Source organism: Gekko japonicus, unplaced genomic scaffold, assembly GCF_001447785.1.
Source record: "Gekko japonicus isolate JY-2015 unplaced genomic scaffold, Gekko_japonicus_V1.1 scaffold1662, whole genome shotgun sequence".
Lineage (NCBI taxonomy): Eukaryota > Metazoa > Chordata > Lepidosauria > Squamata > Gekkonidae > Gekko > Gekko japonicus.
The window spans coordinates 220975-244952 of NW_015168099.1; the positions used below are offsets into that span (position 1 = coordinate 220975).

At 48.3% G+C, this 23978-nt stretch overlaps 1 protein-coding gene across 1 annotated transcript in view; it reads right to left on the reverse strand.

The window, feature by feature from the left end:
* Positions 1 to 23978, reverse strand: part of DIS3L2 (DIS3 like 3'-5' exoribonuclease 2) — a 364836-nt gene that overhangs the window by 169100 nt on the left and 171758 nt on the right. Inside the window, exon 10 of the mRNA XM_015414784.1 lies at positions 10705 to 10878. Within this exon, the coding sequence (XP_015270270.1) occupies positions 10705 to 10878 (174 nt within the window). The remainder of the gene's footprint in view (positions 1 to 10704; positions 10879 to 23978) is intronic.

A 23978-nucleotide genomic window follows, 5' to 3' on the forward strand; every position in this document is an offset into this window, starting at 1 on the left:
ACTCCTCCTCCTCCTCTTCTTCTTCTTCTTCTTCTTCTTCTTCTTCTTCTTCTTCTTCTTCTTCTTCTTCTTCTCCTCAGTTTGAACCTATCCATAAGGCCTATGGTTTGGCCTGTTCAGATGTGGCCCGGAGCGCATGCATTGGAACACGAGCTCAGTTCAACAATGACCAGGGCAGGCTTCAGCCCCACACACCCCTTTATCAGTTCCCTGCACATTTCTACACATCCTGTTCTGAGAGTACAGGTTCTGCTGTTCCTGGAGTCTGTGTCGTGGAAAACCTCCAGGGAACGAGTTATTCAGCAGTTATCTGATTTGCGCCTTCCACCTGCCGAGCAGACCCATCTGTGCCCTGTAGCTGTGCTCGTTTCCATCCAACTCCCACATGCCCGCTGGCGGGTGCAGCCGTATCTAGCCCTCCGCCTCTAATTTTGTCAGCCAACGCGTCTTTCATATAAGCACTGCTAAGCCTCACTGCTATCAGCACCATTCCTCGAGGACGGCGGAAAATAGCCGGGCAGGCGGTGCTGCAATGCAGGAACTGTCCCGTTGCCGGGGGCACCCAGTTACAAACAGTGCTAAGAACAGCATCGCCGGCTCAGAACAAAAGTGAAGCGAAGCGGTCCCAGCAGAGCCAGTACGGGAAAGTGGAGGGGGGCTGTGGCTCAGTGGCAGAGCATCTACTTGGCGTGCAAAAGCTCCCAGGTTCAATCTCCAGGTTATGTGAAAGAGACCCTGCAGAGCTGCTGCCGGTCTGAGTAGACAAAACTGACCTTGATGGACCAATGGCCTGATTCAGTAGAAGGCACTTTCGTGTGTGTGAAAGCCACCTCCTCTCCCGAAAACTCCTGCCTGTAGTCTTACAAAATTGTGCAGTTCCCAGACAACGAGTCTCTGGAGCTGTCAACGTATCTCCTGGATCTCCTTTGTCTTCCCAGTTGAGATCCCTGCCAGGAGCAAGCCATAAGGCCTTCAGGGGGGTCTTCCCGCTACGCCATGTAATACTGAAGCAGGGTCAGCTTTCAGCGGAGGGCTGCAGCATTCAGAGCAATCCCCCCCAACCTCCGGCCACATCTCAGCTTCTGTCCTAAGACATGCGGCCCTCTCCCTTGGGCCTTCCCGAGGACGCAGGCCTAAATGGCTTTTGAAGGCGATAAGACAGATTCATGGAACATAGGTCCATCAGTGGCTACTAGCTCTGGGGCCTAAAGGGAGCCTCCACATTCAGAGGCACTAAGCCTCTGAATCCCAGAGCCAGGAGGCAGCATCAGAGGATGGCTTCAGCCTCTATGCGCGGTTGTTGGACCTCCAGAGGAACTGGATGGCCACTGTATGAGGCAGAATGCAGAACTAGATGGACCACTGGTCTGATCCAGCAGGGCTCTTCTGAAGTTCTTATGAAGGCCTCGGCCTCTATGCCCTGTTGTTGGCCCACCAGAGGAACTGGTTGGCCGCTGTGTGAGACGCGATGCTGGACTAGGTGGACCACTGGTCTGATCCAGCAGGGCTCTTCTGAAGTTCTTATGAAGGCCTCGGCCTCTATGCCCTGTTGTTGGCCCACCAGAGGAACTGGTTGGCCGCTGTGTGAGACGCGATGCTGGACTAGGTGGACCACTGGTCTGATCCAGCAGGGCTCTTCTGAAGTTCTTATGAAGGCCTCGGCCTCTCTGCCCTGCTGTTGGCCCTCCAGAGGAACTGGCCGGCCCCTGTATGAGGCAGAATGCAGAACTAGATGGACCACTGGTCTGATCCAGCAGGGCTCTTCTGATGTTCTTATGAAGGCCTTGGCCTCTACACCCTCTTGTTCACCCTGCAGAGGAACTGGTTGGTCACTGTGTGAGACAGGATGCTGGACCACAGATGGACCACTGGTCTGATCCAGCAGGGCTCTTCTTATGTTCCCAGCAAAAGCAAGTCATATTCCAAGCACTGGGAAAACATTGTCCAGTCTGGGAAGACAGGCCTCCATAGCCTAGAGCTGTACACTGGTACCCAAGGGCGGCGAGGGGAATGTGCATGGCTTCCAGAAGAAAAGGAAGTGGTGGCTGCTACAAGCATAGATAGCTTCAAGAGGGGATTGAATAAACATATGGAGCAGAGGTTTGTTAATGGCTATGAGACACAAGGTATAGGTGGAACACTCTGTCTGGGGCAGTGATGCTCTGTATTCTTGGTGCTTGGGGGGCAAGAGTGGGAGGGATTCTGGAGTTCTGGCCCCGCTGAGGGACCTTCTGATGGCCCCTGGGTTTTGGCCACTCTGTGACACAGAGTATTGAACTGGATGGGCCACTGGCCTGATCCAACATGGCTTCCCTTATGTTCTTGTCAGTTTCAAGAGGGGATTGGATAACTATATGGAGCAGAGGTCCATCTGTGGCTATTAGCCACAAGTTATAGGTGGAACACTCTGTCTGGGGCAGGGATGCTATGTATTCTTGGTGCTGGGGGGGGGGCAAGAGGGGGAGGGCTTATGGAATTCTAGCCCCACTGGAGGACCTCCTGAGGGCACCTGGGTTTTGCCCACTGTATGACACAGAGAACTGAACAGGGTGGGCCACTGGCTTGATCCAACATGGCTTCTCTTATGTTCTCTTATGTTCTTATGATGTCGGGATATGGGCTACCAGGCTTCTGCCATCTCTTCCTCTCTCCCCCTTTTCCTTTTTTTTTTTGGCTCCCAAGTTGGCCACGCCCAGCAGGAACTTATTAGCATAACAGGCCACACCCAACAGCAGAAACTAATTAGGATTGGCTACATTAGGGGTGTGTGGCCTAACATGCAAAGGAGTTCCTGCTACAAAAAAAGTCCTGGGTTTTGACAACAAACAAGGTCAACAGAATAAGAAGCAAAAGGTGGGTGTGGCTGGATGACCACACTTCTGGTAACATGGGGGTGCGGCCTAATGTGCTAATGAGCTGTGCTGGCAGGGGTGTGTCCTAATAGGCTAATGAGTTTCTGGTGTGGCCTATTATGCTAATGAGTTCCTGCTGGGCTTTTTCTACAAAAAGAGCCCTGCTTTTAAGTCTTACTTAGAGTTCCACCCATGATCCAGTGGATCACAATAATCATGCACATATGGACTACAACACACACAGAGGGGGCACATAACCAGTGGGAGACTCGGCATATACACGGCTCTTCCACTTTCATAGGCCCCTATGGGAGCCAGGTGGGCTCGCAGCATTCCTGAAACTGTTCCAGAGGCTAGCCCAAGCCCCCTATCGAGCCTTCAATTCCCACCCAAAGACAACAGCACTCTGTATTTACGCCACCGAACGCTTGACATTGCAGAAATCCCGACTGACTCCCAACATGGTATTATTTCCCCCTTACTGCCGGAATGGGATTTTATTTATTTATTTATTTATTTATTTAGACATTTTTACCCCGCCCTCCCTGCAAGCGGGCTTAGGGCGGCTTACAAGGGGCATGCACACATACATAAACCAGATAAAACAATATCATGAATAATAACAACAGTAACAATAATAAAGTGCTTTTTGTAAACAAGATGGTCTTGAGTGGTTTTGATGGCATCTTCAAATCCTCCCCATTGGGATGACACTGTCTGGCAGATAGTTCAAGCCAATCCCACATTGTCAGTGCCACGCGATTTGTGGCGGAGCTTCCAAGGGCAATTCCTAATCCCGATGATATTGCCACCGTTGGTGGTGGTGGCAGCAGTGGCCCCTATGCAAAAGCCTGGCGGAAGAGCTCCGTCTTACAGGTCCTGCGGAACTGCATAAGGTCCCGCAGGGCCCTGATCTCCTCCGGGAGCTCGTTCCACCAGGTAGGGGCTGCTACTGAGAAGGATCTAGCCCTGGTCGCAGCAAGCTTTACCTCCCGGGGGCCTGGGATCACCAGGCGGTGTTGGGTCCCCGACCGAAGTGCTCTTGGGGGTATATGTGGGGAAAGGCGGTCCCTCAGGTAAGTCGGACCCTGGCCATGTAGGGCTTTAAAGGTAAGTACCAGCACTTTGAAGCGGACCCGGTATGCTATTGGCAGCCAGTGCAGCGCTTTCAACCCAGGCCGGATGTGCTCCCACTTGGGGAGGCCCATCACCAGCCTGGCAGCCGCATCCTGCACTAGCTGCAGCTTCCAGATCTGCGACAAAGGCAGCCCCATGTAGAGAGGGGTGGGGTGTGGGTACGAGGGCCGAGAGACAACACAGGAGCTGAGGGAAGCCTGCGACCGGCTACCGGCTCGCGCTCACTTCGTCTGCGTTCTACCGGGTTCGAGAGACGTCTTCCCATCAAGCCCCCTGCCTAGAAGCCGTTTAAACAGAGAAACTCATCGGAGCCTCCCGGGTCTCCTTGGAGATCTCCATCTATAAAAGCAACATTTAATTAAGTCTGCCTACGGGGACGCGGCACGCTCATTAAGCGTTGAATGCCAATTTTAATAGAGCGTCTCTCCTGGTCTCCGGTCTCTTGGGCAACCGGTGTTTGTTTGCTGGCTTGTTTCGGATGCAGCCTTGGATGTTCTGCGCCGAGCATCAGTCATGTCTGAGAGACGGCTGTGGAGCCGGGCTGGGCCGTCGGGAGGGCAGAAACCCCTCTCTGGACGGCGATCCATCTAGCGGATCCTCGCCGCGATCCCCCCCACCCACACACTGCGTTCTCGGTATTTTTAGCCGATTGTTTCCTATTTTGGCAGCTGCGAAAACTGCCGCTTCTCATCCCACCTCCAGTTTCATATTCCTCAAAAAGCGAATACAACATCCTGTTTATAATAATAAAAATCACAAGCTGGCAGGATGACACTCGACGGCGGGAAAAAGAGGAGAAAACGAGAGAGAGAGAGAGTGAGAGAGAGCGCCACTGGAAAATTGAGAGCTAGCAATTTTTAGTGCCAAGTTTCACATTTGCAATGGTCCGGCAGAGGTCAGTGGGCTTGCTTTCTACTGCGGAGCTCCACAGACCTGCCCTCGTGAGACGGTATCACCATCTTTCAAACGAGGGCTTTGTCCTTTTCAAGAAAAATGACGTTAAGGCTGTCCTTTGTTTTCCCGCAGCGAGCCAAACAATGGGGAGACATGGAAAAGGCAAGTCTTCTCAGCATAGAATGACCCCTTTTTTCTCTCTCCAGGATTTAAGGGTTTGCTTTCCCACTAGAGAAGGACTTTCCTGGCTAGGTTACTTGCCCCAGTTTAGCAGGGAGAGAAAACAAAAAAAGATATGAATGAAATTGGAAACATTTGGAACGGGCTGCAGAAAGGAGCTTTGGGGTTTTCGTCGGTTCTCCCGACGTTTCCTTCTCCCGGCGTCACCCCTTCACTCCTCCATGGAAATTTGCATTTCACCGTTTCCTTTTGACCCTCTCGGGTTTTTTTCTCTTGAACTCCGTGCCATAAAACTGACATTCTCAGGGAGGGGAAAAAGCAAAGGAAGAAATAAAATTGGCAGGTGAACGGACTGAAAGCAGGGAGGTGGAGGAGGAGGAAGTGGCTTTGTCCCCGGCAGGTCCGGGCAAATAGCGGGCCGCAACTTCAGTCCCCTCTGTGCTTTTCGGCACTGCAGACAAACATTGCACTTTTCACACCGATGCTTCCCTGCTCCGTTTAGTTGTAAAATACTGGCTCTCATCAATCTGACCGCAAAAGGAGGGGGAGAAAGAGGAATGTGCGTATTCTTGGCTTTTATGCCCTTTCAAGGGTTTCCAGGAGTCAGGATCTCCGAAAAGAAAGGGGGCGGCAGGGCCCAATGGCCTCCAGCAGAGTTATTTCTACAAGGAGCACATGAGGTAGTGCTTCCTATTGAGAAGAGGAGCTCTGAACTGGAAAGAGTTCATCGGGAAGGCAGCAGGGTCTCCTTCCGTGTGCCCTGTGGGTGCCAAGGGCCGCCAAGTCAGACCCGACGCAAGGAGATCCTTTAGGGTTTTCAAGGTAAGAGATGAAGAGAGGTGGTTTGCCATGGCCTGCCCCTCGGTGCAGTGTCCCTGGATTTCCTTGGTGGTCCCCCATCTAGGAGTTCTCCTCATTTGGGCGGGGCCTTGAGGAGGAGGAGGAGGAGGAGGATGGATTTATACCCCACCCTTCACTCGGAGTCTCCGGCTTACAAACTCCTTTCCCGTCCCCTCCCCTGTGAAGCAGGTGGGGCCGAGAGGGCTCCTTCGAGAACTCTCAAGGACAGCTGTGACGGCGTTAGGGCTTGCCCAAGGTCATCCAGCAGCTGCGAGTGGAGGAGCGGGGAATCAAACCCGCTTCTCCCAGAACAGAGTCCGCGCACTTAACCACTACACCAAACTGGTTACCTGCAAAATGGCCAAAATCAACAACGCCTGTATTATTTATTTATTTATTGGATTTGTATCCCTCCCTCCCCGCCACAGCAGGCGTACATGTGACTTCTCCGTGGTGGCCCCCACCTTGTGGAACGGCTTGCCCAAGGAGGTCAGGAAGGCTTTCCGCTAACTATGCAAAACTGATATTCAACAGGGTTGTTGTCATGATCTGGGCTGTGCCACCAGAGGCCTACTAGGCCCAGGGAGCCGGGCTAGCAGTGGGAGGAGGCTGGGCCTACAAATCCCAGAAGGCCTTGGGAAGTTTTGGTGCTGATTTTGACCAATAGGGAAGAAGAGGGCTGGGGAATAAGAGAACTGGTGCAACAGGGAAAGCTGTTCTTTCTTCCAAGAGGGCAGAGCCAGAAGGAAGGCTGATGCAGGGAAGAGACCCTCATCCTCAGGGAAGGGTGAGTAGTCTAAGGTAGTGAGCTAGGGACAGTATATATTTAGACACATTAGGGCATTTGATTTCTTTTCTTTTCACCCACTTACTGTTATATTTCGGCACCTTGTTTGTTTGACCTCCTATACAATAAACTATTTTCATTGTTCACTCTGCCTGGTCCTCACGCCTATTATTCGGCCAAAAGGGAGGTCTGAAGGTCTTGGGAAGGTGCTCTGGGCCTTCTCAAGGGAACCTAAATCCAGAGTGGTGGCAGCGTCAGTTGACACCCCACCTGAGCAGTGACAGTTGTCTACACAGGAAATCAGGCAGTGCTGTACAAAGGGCCTTCGCTACTTGGATAAATTACTCTGGGGACTGTGGTCTCTACTGCTGTTTATCGTTTGACGTGAGCTGGATCCTACCCTGTAAATTTTGCATCACTTAATGTGTCGTGTTAACACTCATGCTTTGCTTCCGTTCTGGTTTTTTTAGATTTCTAGTTGGTTCTACAAACCCAAATCCTCTTCTCGTTTGAATGTCTCATCTTGTTGATTGTATGGACTCGCTCTGTGTAATCCGCCTTGAGTCCCCAGTGAGAAAGGCAGGCAATAGATAACGTAAATAAATACATAAAAATACTAACCAAGGACTATGATCCTTGGCTTCCAAGATCTGATGAGATCAGGCTAGCCTGAGCCACCCAGGTCAGCACCTCCTTCCTTAGCCAGTTTGGTGTCGTGGGTAGGAGCGCAGACTCTAATCAGGGAGAACCGAGTTTGATTCCCCACTCCTCCACATGCAGCTGCTGGTGTGACCTTGGGTCAGTCGCAAGTTGTCTCAGAGCTGTTCTCTCATGAGCAGACCTCGAAAGAGTCCTCTCAGCCCCACCTCTACCTCACAGGGTGTCTGTTGTGGGGAGGCGGAAGGGAAAGGAGATTGTAAGCCGCTCAGAGACGCCTTCGGGTAGTGAAGGGTGAGGTATAAATCCAATCTCTTCTTCTCTTCTTCTCTTCATGTGAGGCAGATGGTGCACATTCCTGGGGGAACATCAGAAGAGCCCCTGCTGGATCAGAGCAGCAGTCCATCTAGTCCAGCCTTCTGTCTCACACAGGGGCCAACCAGTTCCACTGGATGTCCAGCAACAGGGCATGGATGCTGAGGCCTTCATAAGAACCTCAGAAGAGGGTTCTCCATTAAAAACCACTTAGAGATTTGGAGATGTATGAGTCAAGCATACTGCTCGGAGCTTACCTAAAGCAAGGAAATTGGTCTCCTCCGACTCAAAGACCCCAGGGTTACCATATTTTGAAAAGCAAAAAAGAGGACATATTTCCCGACTGACGACTTCAAACAAGTGATCATGATGACAAATCTCCTTTTAAACAGGGCCTGTAAGGTGGAGCTCTTCCGCCAGGCTTTTGAGTAGGAGCCGCCGCCGCCACTATCCCACCATCGTGGTAGTGCTCCATCGTCTGCCCCTATCAGGGGGTGCAAGCATCGCCTGGCAGAAGCGTATAGAACAGCATTGTGGGAGACCACGCTATTGAGACCTTTCCTATGAGGAAAGGTTAAGGCGCTTAGGGCTCTTTAGCTTGGAGAAACGACGACTGAGGGGTGACATGATTGAGGTTTATAAGATTATGCATGGGAAAGAGCAGGTAGAGAAAGAGGTACTTTTCTCCCTTTCTCACAATACAAGAACCCGTGGGCACTCCATGAAATTGCTGAGCGGTCGGGTTAGAACGGATAAAAGGAAGTACTTCTTCACCCAAAGAGTGATTAACACACGGAACTCACTGCCACAGGAAGTGGTGGCAGCTACAAGCATGGACGGCTTCAAAAGGGAATTAGATAAGCATATGGAGCAGAGGTCCATCAGTGGCTATTAGCCACAAGGTATAGATAGGGACTCTGGGGCAAGTGATGCTCTGTCATCTTGGTGCTTGGGGGGGGGGGTCAACAGTGGGAGGGCTTCTAATGTCCTGGCCCCACTGGTGGACCTCCTGATGGCACTGGTATTTCTGGCCACTGTGGGATACAGAGTGTTGGACTGGATGGGCCTTTGGCCTGATCCAACATTGGCATCTCTTATGTTCTTATGTTCTTATGTTCTTATGAGACAGCTGGCCGCCGAACTGGGTTTATTGTTTCCCATCTTGGATGACTTACATAGGAAGATCAGAGCACCTTGATTATTGTATGGGTTTTATTGTGGTTTTAAATGTTGTCTATTTTATTGTATTTTTATCTATTCAACTCGGCTTTGCCGCATGTTAGCCGCCCTGAGCCACTGGGAGGGCGGGTTACAAATCTATAAATAAATAAATAAATAAATAAAAAAGAGGACATCTGGCAACTCTACCCTAGGATTTATCTAGTTCTCACTCAAGTGCCAGATCTGTGTCTGACACGTACCATTTCAGATTCGTGTTTGGGACAGTGGATACGGCCACGATCAAATGTTCCTACACGGCCCAACCCGTTCGCCCTGACATTTTGGCTTTTTGTGTGAGGGGAACTTCCCTTCTGCATGGAGGAGCACTCGGAGTCACACAGTCTTTCAACGGTAGTCTGAACCCGCAAAGCCCAGAAGTAAAACGGGCACGGATAACACGTGGAAGTCACTGCTGCAGGAAATGGTGGCGGCTACAAGCATAGACAGCTTCAAGAGGGGAAATGGGTAAACACCTGGAGCAGAGGTCCATCAGTGGCTATTAGCCACAAGGTATAGATGGGAGACTCTGTCTGGGGCAGTGATGCTCTGTATTCCTGGTGCTTGGGGGGGGGGGCAACAGGGTTCTGGAGTTCTGGACCCGCTGGTGGATCTCCTGATGGCCCATGGGTTTGGGCCACTATGTGACAAAATGTTGGACTGGATGGGCCATTGGCCTGATTGATCCAACATGGCTGCTCTTATGTTCTTATGTCTGGGGCAGTGATGCTCTGTATTCTTGTTGCTTGGGGGGCCACAGTGGGAGGGCCTCTGGAGTTCTGGCCCCGCTGGTGGATCTCCTGATGGCCCATGGGTTTGGGCCACTATGTGACAAAATGTTGGACTGGATGGGCCATTGGCCTGATTGATCCAACATGGCTGCTCTTATGTTCTTATATATTCATATTTTGGGCCTTTTAAAATTTATTTATGTAAGTTAAACCCCGCCTTTCTCCCCAACTAGGACCCAAACCAGCTCACATCATTCTCCTCATCTCCATTTTATCCTCACAACAACCCTGTGAGGTAAGAGAGTGGGTGGCCAAAGGAAATATGGGGAAGAATCACGTTCCCCGCTCAGAGATCCTTAAAGGGGGGGTGCACTAGATAGGAAGTGATCGCCCCTGTCTCTCCCATGAGGCCTCGGTGCAGGCCAGCAGACTTGGGGGAGGGGGATGAAAGGGTTGCGGAAAACCTACTGAGCGACTAACGTAAGTTAAAGTCTGGATTTATGGGCCACGAAGATGGACCATTGGCCTGACCCAACAATGGAGTCCTCGTAGGAACGAGGCGAACAGAAGCCTCCAACAGCTGCCACGGCCAGACGTATACAAGCCACTGAAAAAGCAGGTTGAAAGACTTCTGAGTTTCCAGAGCGGCAGCCAGACACGCACCGTAACACGCCCCATAAAGCCCGTCCTGGAAAAAAGTTGACAGCTTTATTCCCGCGTGCCCGGTGAGGAGAGCTACCCTCACGACTACCCTCATGACTCGATCCAATAAAAAGGTACAACCTGAACCGTCTCGCGGGCTGACGTCCTAATGGCTGGATTAATTTACACGTTTACGGACAACGAGGAGTGCGGCAGTTCCGGAGTTCGAGCCGCCGTCTCAAAACCACGCTGTGTCCTCGCAAGCCCTTGGAAGATGAAACTCAAAGAGCGCACAAGCTGTTTGCCCCGGGCCTAACAGTGGTGAAGAAGACAGCCGACTCCCTCCACGGCAAACGAATTCTGCGTGGCGCTGTCGTTAAAAATGGCTTCCCCGAGGCAACGACACCTGCAAACAGTGAACGGATCTGCAGATGACGAGGCGGGTAATTACCTTAAGTCTCGTCTTTTGGCGAGCTCTTCCAGCGGGATAACCCAAGGCAGGCTCTGGGGCAGGCACTGCAAGACCTCCGGGGAGAAGTCCGAGAAATCCACACCGTATTCCGTCAGGATGCCTTCCGTCTCTGGCTCGACTTCCCCAGCCTGGCCGAGGCTCTGGGCCAATTGCCTGGAGAAAAGGAAGCAAGGGGGGAGGGGAAGGGGAATCTGGTTTTAGCAGGTTATTGTCTTCAGCAGATGGGGGGATGAGTCAGAGACGAGCAAGCCTAAACGGGCGAGAGGATTCCCTCTATTTAGGGTCTGTTCCTCCAAATTTGCAGCCCGGCAAAATCTGGCCAAGCTCCAACTTCTCCTGTGTTCTGCACGCATACCCATAGCCCCCCCCCCACTAGACTGCAATGGACAGAGGGAGGGAGGGAGGGCTGGACACGAGGCACCCGCCACAGCATCAGATTCTTCACTCGGAAAAGTTCATGCCGTGTCTTGAAATGAAAGAGAACGAGACAATTTGCTGGGATTGCTTTAGAAATCACCTAACAGCGGCGGCCGTCTGGTCAGCCCCAGTCAATCAATGGTTTGTTGTCGTTAGCAAGGGGGATCCGTGGGCAGAAACAGCTGCTTAGCCAAGCCCCCCCCCAAGGAAAAAACTACCTGCGGCCAGAAACATCAGCAGGGAGGGGGCAGCTTTAAAAGGGGATTAGACAGTCTATCGGCGGCTACTAGCCACGGTGACTGATGCAGGAACCTCCGTATTCAGAGGCAGTCGAACTCAGATTACCACTGCCAGGAAGCAAGATAGCCGCTGTGTCCTGTTCCTGCAGAGGAACTGGTTGGCCACCGTGTGAGACAGGATGCTGGACTAGATGGACCCTCATTGGTCTGAACCAGCAGGGCTCTTCTGAGGTTCTCATGAAGGCCTCGGCCTCTCTGTCCTGATGTTGGCCCTCCGGAGGAACTGGTTGGCCCCTGTGTGAGACAGGATGCTGAACTAGACAGACTACTGGTCTGATCCAGCACGGCTCTTCTGAGGTTCTTATGAAGGCCTCAGCATCCATGCCCTGTTGCTGGACATCCAGTGGAACTGGTTGGCCCCTGTGTGAGACAGAAGGCTGGACTAGATGGGCCGCTGCTCTGGTCCAGCAGGGGCTCTTCTGATGTTCCCCCAGGAATGTGCACCATGTGCCTTACATGAAGAGAAGAAGAGATTGGATTTATACCCCGACCTTCACTCCCCAAAGGTGTCTGCAAGCGGCTTACATACTTCTTTCCCTTCCCCTCTCCACAACAGACACCCTGTGAGGTAGGCGGGGCTGAGAGAACTCTGACAGAAACTGCTCTTTTTCAATAACAGCTCTTATCAGAGCTATGGTTTGCCCAAGGTCATCCAGCCAGGTGCAAGTGGAGGAGTGGGGAATCAAACCCGGTTCTCCCAGATTAGAGTCCGCGCACTTAACCACTACACCAAACTGGCTTTCATGCAAGTAGGCCACCTATTTATTCAGTATATTTTTATCCCACACATCCTCCAAGGAGCTCAGGGTGAGGTACGTGGCTCTGCCCTCCCCTGTTATAGCCTCAAAACAACCCTGCCAGGTGGATTAGGCCAAGAGAGAGTGACCAGGACAAGGTCATATGGTGAACTTCACAGCCCATTGGAAATTTGCACTTGGTCTCCTCGTTCCTAGGCTGACATTAACACCACTAAACCTACACTAGTTCAAACACTGGAACTAGCACCACTGGCTGATTGCAACAAGCCGAGAAAACTGACACCAACTCTACCATGTACTTCTGGGACCAGGGAGAGAAGAAGCAATACAAATATCACAACAGAGGTATCCAGAGCTATTTTTGGGCAGGAACGCACAGGAACGGAGTTCCGGCTGGCTCCCGAGTTGGCCACGCCCAGGAGGAACTCATTAGCATAATAGGCCACGCCCAACAGCAGAAACTCATTCGGATTGGCTACATTAGGGGTGTGTGGCCTAACATGCAAAGGAGTTCCTGCTACAAAAAAGCCCTTGGTTTGGACAACAAACAAGGTAAACAGAATAAGAAGCAAAAGGTGGGTGTAGCTGGATAACCACACTCCTGGTAACATGGGGGTGTGGCCTAATGTGCAATGAGCTGTGCTGTCAGAGGTGTGGCCCAATACGCTAATGAGTTCCTGTTGTTGGGTGTGGCCTATTATGCTAATGAGCTCCTGCTGGACTTTTTCTACAAAAAAGAGCCCTGCCCATTTCTCTCCCCTGCTACAAAAAAGCCCTGGGTTTTGACAACAAACAAGGTAAACAGAATAACAAGCAAAAGGTGGGTGTGGCTGGATAACCACACTTCTGGTAACATGGGGGTGTGGCCTAATGTGCTAATGAGCTGTGCTGTCAGGGGTGTGGCCTAATATGCTAATGAGTTTCTGCTGTTGGGTGTGGCCTATTATGCTAATGACTTCCTGCTGGGCTTTTTCTACAAAAAGAGCCCTGGTTATCCCTCCTGCCCTTACTCCAGTCTTTGAGAGGCTTAGGTCTTGCAAAGCAGCCAGAAAGGGCTGCAAATCCCTGGGTGTTCTCAATTCCCACCAGAGACAAAGAAGGAACCACAGACAAGCCCATGGACCTTGCACTGTGACGTCTTGTTTCAGACCAGAAGATCGACAGACAGCTACATAAGAATTTAATTAAACAGGCTGGTCTGAACTAACAGCAGTTATGAGTCATTTACAGTGAAAACTGTGTACCTCATTGCCTCGTTGGGGAAACCTTTGAGACAAAGGACAAGAACCAACTTACAGGAAAGAAGAAGAGCCACAGTGTTCCCTCTAAGCTGAGTTAGTGTGAGCTGGCTCACAGTTTTTTAGCCTCCGGCTCACACGTTTGTCTTAGCTCAGGAAGGGATGGCTCCAGAGCAAACTAACTTATGCAGCAGCCAAATTGCTTGCTCACAACTTGAATGCCAAGTTGCTCACAAGACTCCACAGCTTAGAGGGAGCATTGAGTGTGACCCATTCCACCTGGGCAGCGGTGTCGGCAGCAAAAGCAGTTTTACCATCAATCAAATAATAGAACCCATAATTGGGATATATCGTTAGATGGTGGCTCACACTAACTCAGCTTAGAGGGAGCATTGGTTGGAAGTGGGGAAAAGAGAACGATTTTTGCAAAACAAATCAGCTGACCCACGAATGCCACTCAAAGTGGGCGGGTGGAGCAGCTCTATGTCAGAGGAGCCCGTAGAGACCAACCATTCACACACTGTGTTTAAAGGCAAGCTTTACTACACCTAAATGTGACATACGCCATAAAGGAAAGGACAGGGGAGCGGTACAGATCCAAAGTTCCCTAGGCTATACATTTGATTGTCTCGCACACACACACACACACACACACACACACATTTCCTGGAGCAGTAAGAAGTTTGAGAGCTTTAGGATGAGAGAGTACAGGACAGAATGACGTCATCTTCGTTGTTGTTGTTGTTCAGTCGCACAGTCGAGTCCGACTCTTCGTGACCCCATGGACCAGATCATGCCAGGCCCTCCGGTCTTCCGCCGTCCTCTGAAGTTGGCTCAATTTCATGTTTGTTGCATCGATGACACTGTCTAACCATCGCATCCTTTGCCGTCCCCGTCTTCTTTGACCTTCAATCTTTCCCAGCATCAGGGTCTTCTCCTCCAGTGAGTGCTCCCTTTTCATTGGGTGGCCAAAGTATTTGAGCGTCAGAAGAGCCCTGCTGGATCAGACCAGTAGTCCACCTAGTCCAGCATCCTGTCTCACACAGGGGCCAACCAGTCCCTCTGGAGGGCCAGCAACAGGCTGAGGCCTCCATAAGAATATCAGAAGAGCCCTGCTGGACCAGATGCCTCCAGGAAGCCTCCAAGCTGGATGACTAGGGAGGGGCCATGGCTCAGTGGAAGAGCCTCTGCCTGGCATGCAGAAGGTCGCAGGTTCAATCCCCGGCATCTCCAGTTAAAAGGACCAAGCAAGAGGTGATGGGAAAGACCTCTGCCTGAGACCCTGGAGAGCTGTCAAGAGGGGCTGTGGCTCAGTGGAAGAGCCTCTGCCTGGCATGCAGGAGGTCCCAGGTTCAATCCCCAGCATCTCCAGTTAAAAGGACCAGGCAGGAGGTGATGGGAAAGACCTCCGCCTGAGACCCTGGAGAGCTGTCAAGAGGGGCTGTGGCTCAGTGGAAGAGCCTCTGCCTGGCATGCAGGAGGTCCCAGGTTCAATCCCCGGCAAATCCAGTTAACCAGAGATGCCGGGGATTGAACCTGGGACTTTCTGCAGGCCAAGTCTCTTCTGCTGAGCCACAGCCCCTCCCCCACTCCTGGCTGCCACTTCAAATCCCTTCAGTCTGTGGACGGTGAAACCTGCAAAGGGGGGGGTTTTCTGCATTGTCTAGCAGTCTGACTCGTCTAGCAGTCAGGGTATGCCGAGTCTCTCGAGTGCCATTTGCGGAAATGCTTTCACTGCCGTATGTCAATAAATTAATTACATTATTTATTGTTACAGCTGCCCGCAGCCGTTCCTCTGTTAGATGGATCTTGGCTAGTGGGCCGGGACAGGCGGTGTGCGTTCTCTCTGTGGCGGTTCCAGACCCATCTGTCGTGACCGCACAAGATGAGTCCTCCAGGGTTCATGCCAGGAGCTGGTCTCCCGACACCTTGGGGAGCAGGGGATCGCTCTCTCTGTCTCTGGCTGTCTTGACGCTTCAGGACAAAGTCCGAGTTCAGAGGCACCTTTCAGACCAACAAAGTTCTATTTTGGGTATCAGCTTTTGTGCGCACGCACACTTTGTCAGATACTTCAGATACATGTATCTGAAGCAATGCTCCCTCTAAGCTGTGGAGTCCTGTGAGCAAAAATTCTACTTTGTGAGCTATGGGCATTAAAGTTGTGAGCGAGCGATTTGGCTGCTGCATCAGTTTCCAAGTTTCCAAGTTTCGTTTATTGTCTTAGCCATTGGCCATAACAGCACAAAGTAAATCAAAGCACAACAGAAATATACATCAATAACTTGCAGTAAGTCCTAGACCCCGTCTTATCTTTTTTGCCGCCAGTGCAAACAAAGCCATTCTGCTAGTAACATGTGCATCAGTATCAGAAAGCAAGAACACGGTCAAATCCTGCTCAGCAGTTCCATTATACAGAGGTACAATAGGATAAATAAACCTTTGCCTAAGTGATTCGTGCCATAAACATCTCAGAATGTAATGCTTGACATCATCCACTTCATCCATACCACATAGGCATATTCTAGAAGCGGCAGGGCCCCCCCCGGGCTTCATCTTTGTTCTGCCGCTTCAGACTAACATGGTTACCCAACTTGAGCCATCTTGATGCTTGTAAGAGCTCAGGGAATGGCTTGTTCCTTATTTATTTATTTATATTTATTTATTTATTTATTTATGTTCATATTTATATCGCGCCCTCCCCGGTGGGCTCAGGGCGGCTAACAAGGGACTCCAGGTGCGGCCTGACCGAGGCAGTGTGCAGAGGGGCTAAGATGACCTCCTGCGATTTCGATGCTGTGGCCCTTTTAGTACAACCCTTTTAATACAATTAAGAGACCAGGCACATGCAGATGTCACTTGCGGAACACAGGGGGAAATTCAACCGTCTGCTTTCCTTTGGGCTCTTCCTGGGTCCGGTTTCTCCGGCCCCAGCGGACAGTGTAGCTAATCCTGGGCTTCTTTGTGCTGCCAGATCACGGTCCACCTGATAGAACCTCCACGCATTCCACAGGTCATGACAGGATAGTTTTCCAGCGACTCGATTGCTCTCTTCGTTGAAAGAAATTGGCAGCCCACAAGGACAAGATCGGTATGTTCTATCTGTCCATTCGTCTTCATCCTGTCCTTCAGGACAGGGAGTTCAGGAGGCTATGTGACGCTCCTCCACCTCCCCCCCCCCACAACCACCTAGTGCAGGGGTGTCAAACATGCAGCCCGGGGGCCGGATCAGGCCCCCCCGGAGGGCTTCCCTCAGGCCCGCAGTGGAACTTGCCGTCTCCTGCTTCCAGTTCTGCTGCTGCTGCATCATCGCTTGCTTCGCCAGACTCTCTTAACCGCTCAGCCATTTCATGTTTTAACCTGGGTCCTCGACCCAGAACTCTGAGCGTAAGATTTCTGTGGTGAATGTCAATAAATCAAAAGTAGGTTGGCAGCTTACAGAGCTAATGTTTTAAGCATGTTTTTATTTTAAGTAAAAAAAAATTCTTTGTGTATGTGTCCTTTATAAAGTTCATATCTCTGCTACCTGGCGTTACGTTTTAGGACACACGTGGCCCGGCCCGACAAGGTCTCACTTATGTCAGATCCGGCCCCCATGAGTTCTACACCCTGACCTAGTGCTAAGAGTGAGTGCCTGTCCCAAGAACACCCAATGAGGTGGGGATTCAATGAGGTGCCTGTCCCAAGGACACCCAATGAGGTGGGGAGTGGGGATTCAAACTTGGTCTCCTTGACCATAGTCCAACGCTATTGTTTGGTGTAGTGGTTAAGTGCGCGGACTCTAATCTGGGAGAACCGGGTTTGATTCCCCACTCCTCCACTTGCACCTGCTGGATGATCTTGGGCAAGCCGAAGTTCTAATAAGAGCTGTTCTCTCAAGGGCAGTTCTCGAGTGAGCTCTCTCGGACCCAACAACCTCACAGGGTGTCTGTTGTGGAGAGGGGAAGGGAAAGGAGTTTGTAAGCCGCTCCGAGACACCTTTGGGTAGTGAAGGGCGGGGTATAAATCCAATATCTTCTCTTCTTCTTCTTCTAACCACTACCATACACTGGAATTTAAAACAGCCGACAGCCGTTTCAAGAGGCTTGGATACAAACTAGAAATATCTGCAGAGGCATACATTTCTGGCTCAGGACAGCCCGATTTCGTCAGGACTCGGAATCTAAGCAGGGTCGGCCCTGGTATTTGGAAGGGAGACCACCAAGGAAGTCCGGGGTCCCAACACAGAATCAGGCAATGGCTATCCACCGCTGAACAGCTCTTGCCTTGAAAACCCCATGGGGGGGGGTCGCCATAAATTGGCTGCAACTTTTTTTTTTTTTTTAAATTTATTTTCAGTTTTCCATAACATACATAGCATGCATAAATTTGCCCCTGTTTTTCAACAATTAGGAGGGGGTTCTGGATTTAACTTTTTCCTCGTGCCATTTTATGGCTTTTTGCCATTTCTGTTTAAATTTTTCTTCCGTTTTACCCGCCAAAAACATGTTTAATTTATCCATTTCAATTATATTAAAGAGAGTGCTAATTAAATCTTCCATACTCGGTATACAATCAGATTTCCAGTTCTTAGCTATACATATTCTCGACAGTGTGACTATGTAAACAATAATACATACTTCATTATATTTTGGCCCATCTGGGATAATATTCAGTAAGAAAATTTCTGGTGTGAACGGAATGTCTATACCTAACACATCTTTTATCATTTGTTTAATGCTTTTCCAAAACCTCTGAATTTTATCACATTTCCACCAAATGTGGAAATATGTTCCTATGTTATGTTTGCATCTCCAGCAGATTCCTGAGACATTTTTATAGCATTTTTGGAGTCTGTCTGGCGTCCAATGCCATCTATAAGCCATTTTTATTATATTTTCTTTATATGATGTGGCTCTTAGGAGTTTTATCGACTTCCATGTTTTTTCCCAGTCTTCTTTTTCTAATTTTCGCCCCAGGTCGGTTTCCCAATTAGTCATTGGTGGTTTCTTCCACTGATCTATTTTTTCTTCTTCTAGCAAGAAGTTATATATTTTCTGCATCAGTTTTTCTTTTCCTCTCAACCATTTCTTATCTAATCGTGTCTCTTCAGTGTAGATTTTTGATTTTTTATCTTTAGTGAATCTTGAGATTAGTTGATTTCTTTCCCATATTGTAAGGTTTAGGTTCATTTTTTGCAATTCTTGCCATGATTTCAATTCATTTTCTTTGTTCAATAGGTCTTTGTAAGTTATCTTTTTATTTTCGGTTATCAGTGCAGGCAATATAAAAGCCTCTAGGGGTGAAACCCACTTAGGTATTTTCTCGTAATATTTTCCTTTTATACTTTTCCAGATTTTCATTAGTGGGCCCCTTACTGTGTGGTTTAGGAAGCTTTTCAATTTATAGTCTTTGTCGTACCACACATAGGCGTGCCAGCCCATGTGTAGATCGTATCCTTCTAGCATCAGTAATCTTTTATCTTCCAATAGGATCCAATCTCTTATCCATCCCATTGAGGCTGCCTGGTAATACAGATTCCAGTCTGGGAGACTCAATCCTCCCCTAGTTGTTTTTTCTCTGAACATCTTCAATTTAATTCTAGGTCTTTTTCCTTGCCATATGAAGTTTCTTATTATTTTATTTAAATCTTCAAAGAGTTTGTTATTTTTAAGTATTGGAATACACTGTGCTAGAAATAGTATCCGTGGAAGTATATTCATTTTTATGGTAGATATTCTACCCATAAACGATATCTGAAGGTCCTGCCATCTTTGTAGGTCTTTCTTTATCTCCTCTAATATGGGTTTATAGTTATTTTCGTATAGATCATTGTTATTGTTGGTAATGTTAATACCTAAGTATTTAACTTTTTTGACTATTTCCAAGTTTGTATTTTCTTGTATTTCTTTTATCTCTTCTTTATTGCAGTTCTTTGTAATCAGTTTGGTCTTATTAATGTTTATTTTCAAACCTGCAATCAATCCGTAATCCTTGATTATTTGTAGCAAGTTTTTTATCGATATCGTCGGCTCCTCCAGAATGAAAACTAGATCGTCCGCAAATGCCTGTAATTTAAATTGTTCTCCCTTGATTTTCAATCCTTTTACTTCCTCAGTTGTTCTTACTATGTGGTTAAGAGTCTCAAGCCCAAATATGAATAGCAGTGGGGAGAGTGGGCAGCCTTGCCTGGTTCCTTTCTCTATTGGTATCTTTTGAGTAAGCTCTCCATTTACTATAATTTTGGCCCACTGTTCCGTGTATATAGATTCTATCATGTTCTTGAAGTGGGGTCCACAGTCCCATACATCCAGCTTCTGTTTTATAAAGTCCCAGTTTACGTTGTCAAAAGCCTTTTCTGCATCGAGGAACATTAGTGCTAATTTTTTACTTGGATTGTATTCGTAATACTCAATAATGTCAATTATAGTCCTTATATTTTTATTAATGTGTCTTCTTGGCAGAAAACCTGCTTGATCTTGGTGGATTATTTTGGATATTACCTTTTTGAATCTGTCCGCAAGTATTGCAGCATATATCTTGTAATCTACGTTTAGTAGAGAGATTGGCCTGTAATTTTTTATCTCGTTACATTCAGAATTCGGCTTATGAATTAATGATATTAGTGCGTCATTCCAAGACTGTGGGACCTTTCCCGTCTTTACTATATCATGTAGCATGTCCTTATAAAGTGGCATTATTTCATCTTCTAATTTTTGATAAAACTCTCCCGGAATTCCGTCTGGTCCTGGTGACTTTTTCTTCTTCTGTTTTTTGAAGGCTTCCACAATCTCACACGTTGATATAGTCTCATTTAAGATTTTCTTCTGTTCTTCTGTAAATTTTCCAAAGTTATTTTTCCTAAGATATTCTTGTGTGGCCGTCTTATCTTTTATATCCTGCTTATATAACCGCACATAAAAATTTTCCACCACTTGTTTCAGTTTGTCGTTTGTGTATTCTAATTCCAAGTTGTCATTCTTTAAGGCTGAGATCGTTCTTTTTTCATTTTCTTTCCTTAACCTATATGAAAGCCAGCGTGTCGGTTTATTTGCGTTTTCGAAATGGTATGCTTTTGCATACTCTATCTTCTTTGCTATTTCTTGCGTTAGAAGAATGTTCACTTGATGCTGGATTAGTTTTATTTTTATTCTTATATCTTCTAAGTTCCCATCTTTTTTCAACTTATTTTCTTCTTTTTTTAAATCCTCTGTTAGTTTTTTATATTGCTCTTTCCTTTGTTTCCTTTTCCAGATTTCCTGTGTTGTGATTAGCCCCCTTATATAGGCCTTAAGAGTGTCCCAGACCGTATTTAAGGTTACTTCTTCTGTTCTATTTCTTTTAATGAACTCTTTAATTTCTTCTTTAATTTTCCCCAGGAAAGTTTTATCTTGTAATAGGCCTGCATTCATTCTCCATCTTGTACTTTTTTGACCATTTTGTATCACTATCCACATCGGGTTATGATCCGCATATGTATTTGGTAGAATCTCTATTTCCACCAATTCCTTCGCTAGTTCTACATTTAACCAGATCATGTCTATGCGGGACCATGCTTTATATCTTGCAGAGAAGAAAGTATAATCCTTTTTCTGCGGGTTTCTCGTTCTCCATGCATCTATAAGGTTTAGCTCTTCAGCCATCTGTAAAAATGATTTTGGCAAAATCGTACCTCTTCTTGCTGATTTTTTTGTCCTTCTTCTATCTTCCTTATCGCTTAATACCGCATTAAAATCACCCAAAACAATTATATGTCCTGGGCATTCTTTGGCTATTATTTCTTTTAATTCTTTATAGAAAACTTCATGATCCTGGTTTGGAGCGTAAATGTTTACTATGTACACCGCTCTTCCTTTATGTCTAATTTGGACTATCAAGATTCTACCATTTCTTGCTTGATATTTAAGTTCTGGATTTAAGTTTTCTTTCACGTACGTCATTCTTATTTGAGATTCAGTTTTGAATCTTATTTGTTGTCTTTTCCTTTCTTTGCGAGAGTCCCCTTTTTCTCCTCCTGTGGCTTCTTCCCGTGTTGCTGTTTCATCTTGTATATCACTATCCTCTTCTTCCTCATCATCTTCATCTCTGTCCCTTTGCCATCCAAGATCTTCTCCTTCTTTCTCCAGAAAGTTTTCCAACTTGAAAACCGAATCTATTCTGTATCTTCGCTCTTTATATGTGAATAGAACTCCTTCAGGCATCATCCATCTATATTGAATTTGGTTTTTCCTTAATAATTCTGTAAGTATGTCATAGATCTTTCGTTTCTCTCTTACTCTCCAAGGGATTTCTTTCAGTATTTTAATTTCTGCTCCCATAATTACCAATTTCTTTGAGTTTGCTGCATGAATAATTTGATCTCTGGTTTTTTTTCTAAAGAATTTCACATGTACTTCTCTCGGTAATTTATGTTTTCTTGCGTAGTTTGAACTTCTTCTCTGTATTGAATCTATATCTTCTAATATTTCTCTTTCGTTTTCCAGGCCTAGTTGTTCTGTCATATTTTTTACTAGAACTTCTTTTAAGTTCTTGTCTACTTGTTCATTTATATTTTGAAATCTTAGAATGGTTTCAGCTTTCTCCGTTTCTAATAGCATTATTGTTTGTTCTAACCTGTCAACCTTTGTTTTTACTTCCTGGAGATCTTGGTCTATATCTTCTACCTTCTCTTCTAATTGTGATGTGCTCTCTGTTATTTTCTTAATCTCTGCTTTAATCTCTTGTGTATCTGATTTTAATTGTGATGACATTTCACTAATTTTTATATGCAGTGGTTCAATCTCTTTCTTTATTATTTCACTTGTTTGTTGCGCTGCCTGTTGCAGGTAGGTTGCCATTATTGTATGAAGATCATTCGTTGACAGTTGTGCAGCACCTGGCTTTAACTGGGCTAGGCCCCCCCCTTGACCGGGAGATGGTGTGCCTATTTTTCTCGATGAGCCTGATGCCATTTTTAGTTTCTAGTTTCTCTTTTAGAGATCTGGTCACGGATTTTATATGTTTGGTTACTTTATTTGTTTTACTTGTCACTTTAATTTTCTTTCTTTACAAGTCAACTCTCCTTTAATACTCAGAGTCAGTGTCTGTTCACGTTTTGGTGCCTTGCAGACTCTTTGAATTCTTTTATATATTTGGAAGGGAGACCACCAAGGAAGTCCGGGGTCCCGACACAGAATCAGGCAATGGCTATCCACCGCTGAACAGCTCTTGCCTTGAAAACCCCATGGGGGGGGGTCGCCATAAATCGGCTGCAACTTGATGGCGAAATGACAACCACAAAACGCTGTTGCTCAAAGCAGCGATCTGAGATGCCCCCCATCGTGTTCTCAGAGGAGAGGGAACTCCCAGGAACAAGATTGGGGTGGGGTGGGGGGCTGCCATAAGAGGAAGACGGCAGGAAAATCAAGCTCCATGATTTTTGTCCCGGTTCGTCTGGATCCAAGCAACTGAGTCTCCCTTGGTGTCCCTCATGTCAGGTACCCCCTCCCAAAACACCTGCATGCGTCCACCATCACCCCCTCCTCAAACCCAAGGACTTCCCATTCGGTTCAAGCCCTAAGTCCTCCTCCACAACAGAAATGAAGACGGCACGCGAAACTGCTGGCTTTCCTCTCATCCTTTGTTCGCTTTTTGGAGGAGGGCAAGCAGGGCTGGCCCGTTATTGTTAAATTTTAGACTGTCGCCTAGGGCGACGGCTTGACGACGGCGCCATTCTGGCTGGCCTCGTCCCCTCCTCGCCCCGCAGAGGAAGCCTCCCTTGCAGGCTTCTTGCTCCGTCCCTGTCCCTCTTTGCAGCCCCCCCAGACAGAAAGGGGAGGAGGCGTGGGGCAGGTGCGGGGAACAGCCCCGGACGATGGGAAAGTGCCGCTCGCCCTCTGCCGCCCCCGCCCCTGTGGTCTCTTTGGAGCCCCTTTTGCATCCTGGCACAGGCCCCTCCCCTTCCCCTCAAGCGATCCCGCCCCCCGCAAGCATTTGCAGCTCACCCCCTCGGCCCGCCCGCTGTGGCTCCAGCACCCGCCCCTGCCGCCACGGGGGGGGGGGCGCCTAGTGTAGTGCCAGTTTGGTGTAGTGGTTAAGTGTGTGGACTCTAATCTGGGAGAACCGGGTTTGATTCCCCACTCCTCCACTTGCACCTGCTGATGTGACCTTGGGTCAGTCACAAGCTCTGGCACAGCTGTCCTTGAAAAAGAGCAGTTTGTGTCAGAGTTCTCTCAGCCCCACCCACCTCACAGGGTGTCTGTTGTGGGGAGGGGAAGGGAAAGGAGTTTGTAAGCGAGTGGGGAATCAAACCCCGTTCTCCCAGATTAGAGTCCGCGCACTTAACCACTACACCAAACTGGCTCTCTGGTGGTTCACACACACCGAAGAGGGGCTAGATCCGAGTTCTTCTGTCACCATTGCCTAGAGGGAGGAAATCAGTTGCCTAGGGAGGTGGTGAGCTCCCCTTCACTGGCAGCTTTCAAGAAGAGGCGGGACGGATATTTGTCAGAGATGCTTTAGGTTGGTCCTGCCTTGGGCAGGGGGTTGGACTAGAGGGTCTGTATGGCCCCTTCCAACTCTATGAT